Here is a 1,445-nt window from a genome sequence, read left to right on the forward strand (position 1 = left end):
AGCCGCCCGCTCCGCTGGGAGACCCGCGCGGTGGCACTGCCACTGCCGGCAATGTCGGGGCGAGTGCGATCCCAGCCTGGCTCTGCGCTGAGGTGCCAGCACCCGCGGGAAACGGGTCCGGGAAAAACAGACCTCTCGGGCACAGAGGCTGCGCTGGGGGAAGGTGGTGTTGCTTTGTCTTTCTTCTTTTTCCTTTTTTTTTCCTTTTCTTTTTTTTTTTTTTTTCCCTTTCTTCCCCCCCTGCTCCCCCTTGGGTTTTTTTGTCTTTCTCGGAAAGGCCCCAGTTGGGAGTTCAGACTGGAGAGGTGGCTCTCATTGCTCTGGATTTTAGTTGGAGAATTGTTGTTCTGGTGTTGTCCTTCGTGCCATAATAACACTCTTCCAACACTGTAAATAAAGAGCTATTCACATCGCGGAAGGTAGTAAGAATAAAAGGGATTCGCTTCTCGCAAGCAGCTCTTCCCTGCGACGGAAGAAATAAATACATTGGGGGCAATAAGATGAGTTTTCTATTTAAGAGAGAAAAAACATGCGGAAAAAGAAACACGGACCCAGCAAAACTCAAGCCTGTGCCAAGGCATTGCTTGGGGGGAATGACACCGATTCCCTTCAGTGCCTTTTAGAAAAAATACCAAATGATCCTAAAAGGAGAGATAGTAACATCTATGTCAGAGTGTGGGGCCTTGATCAGGCACCAAAGGGGGAAAGAGACAAATGCATGCTTACTACTTAGCACGCAGATAAAATATTTTTCTTTTTTTTTTCTTTTTTTTTTCTTTCCTGACTACACCAACTATGGGAAAATATTTCGCGAAGTGCTCCCTCCCTCCGCCCCCTCCCCAGCTCACTTATCTGGACAGCTGGTATTTTACTTGGGTGTGCTTCCTAAGCCAGGAAACTTCACCACATTTTTGTTAGCAGGCCCCTTGAAAAATAAAATTACGTATTAAGTAGTTTGCAGTTTGCCTAGCCGTGCTTCTCGTTTTAGGTCATAGCTGGAGGGTAGGGATGGGATCTTCCAGGTTTCGCGTTATTTTAAGCTGTGGCGAAAAGTGTAAGGTTGCCAGCTGAGCTGCTGCCTTGCCTCGCCGCCTTTGGTGCCCTGTGCGTTGGGAGGAGAGGTCACTTTTGTCCTCGTCTGTGGGGACTGCACGGGGGATGCGGTTCGGGCACCGCGATTTCAAAAGGCGGGGGGTGAGGGGGGGGGGAAACCCCCCACAAAACCACAAAACCCACCCCCAAAACCAGCCTTTTTATTTCAAAGCTGTGTCCTCCTCTGCTTTGCCCGAAGCAACACTGCGAGGTTCAGAGCGTGGCTGTGTCCGTGCGTCCGTGGCTGTGTGTCCGTGCGTTTAAACACACACACACACACAAAAAAAAACAAAAACCCAAACAAACAAACAAAAAATACTTGTTGATTAGAGCTCTTCTTTCCCCCTCTCCCC

The 1,445-nt window shown here is 49.2% G+C and overlaps 1 protein-coding gene across 1 annotated transcript in view; it reads left to right on the forward strand.

Annotated features, from left to right (window-relative positions):
* MEIS2 (Meis homeobox 2) overlaps window positions 1-1,445 on the forward strand; it is a 177,987-nt gene that overhangs the window by 1,454 nt on the left and 175,088 nt on the right. Inside the window, exon 3 of the mRNA XM_009886999.1 lies at window positions 3-163. Within this exon, the coding sequence (XP_009885301.1) occupies window positions 3-163 (161 nt within the window). The remainder of the gene's footprint in view (window positions 1-2; window positions 164-1,445) is intronic.

This window comes from Charadrius vociferus, unplaced genomic scaffold (assembly GCF_000708025.1).
Source record: "Charadrius vociferus isolate BGI_N301 unplaced genomic scaffold, ASM70802v2 scaffold14, whole genome shotgun sequence".
In the NCBI taxonomy this organism is placed as follows: domain Eukaryota; kingdom Metazoa; phylum Chordata; class Aves; order Charadriiformes; family Charadriidae; genus Charadrius; species Charadrius vociferus.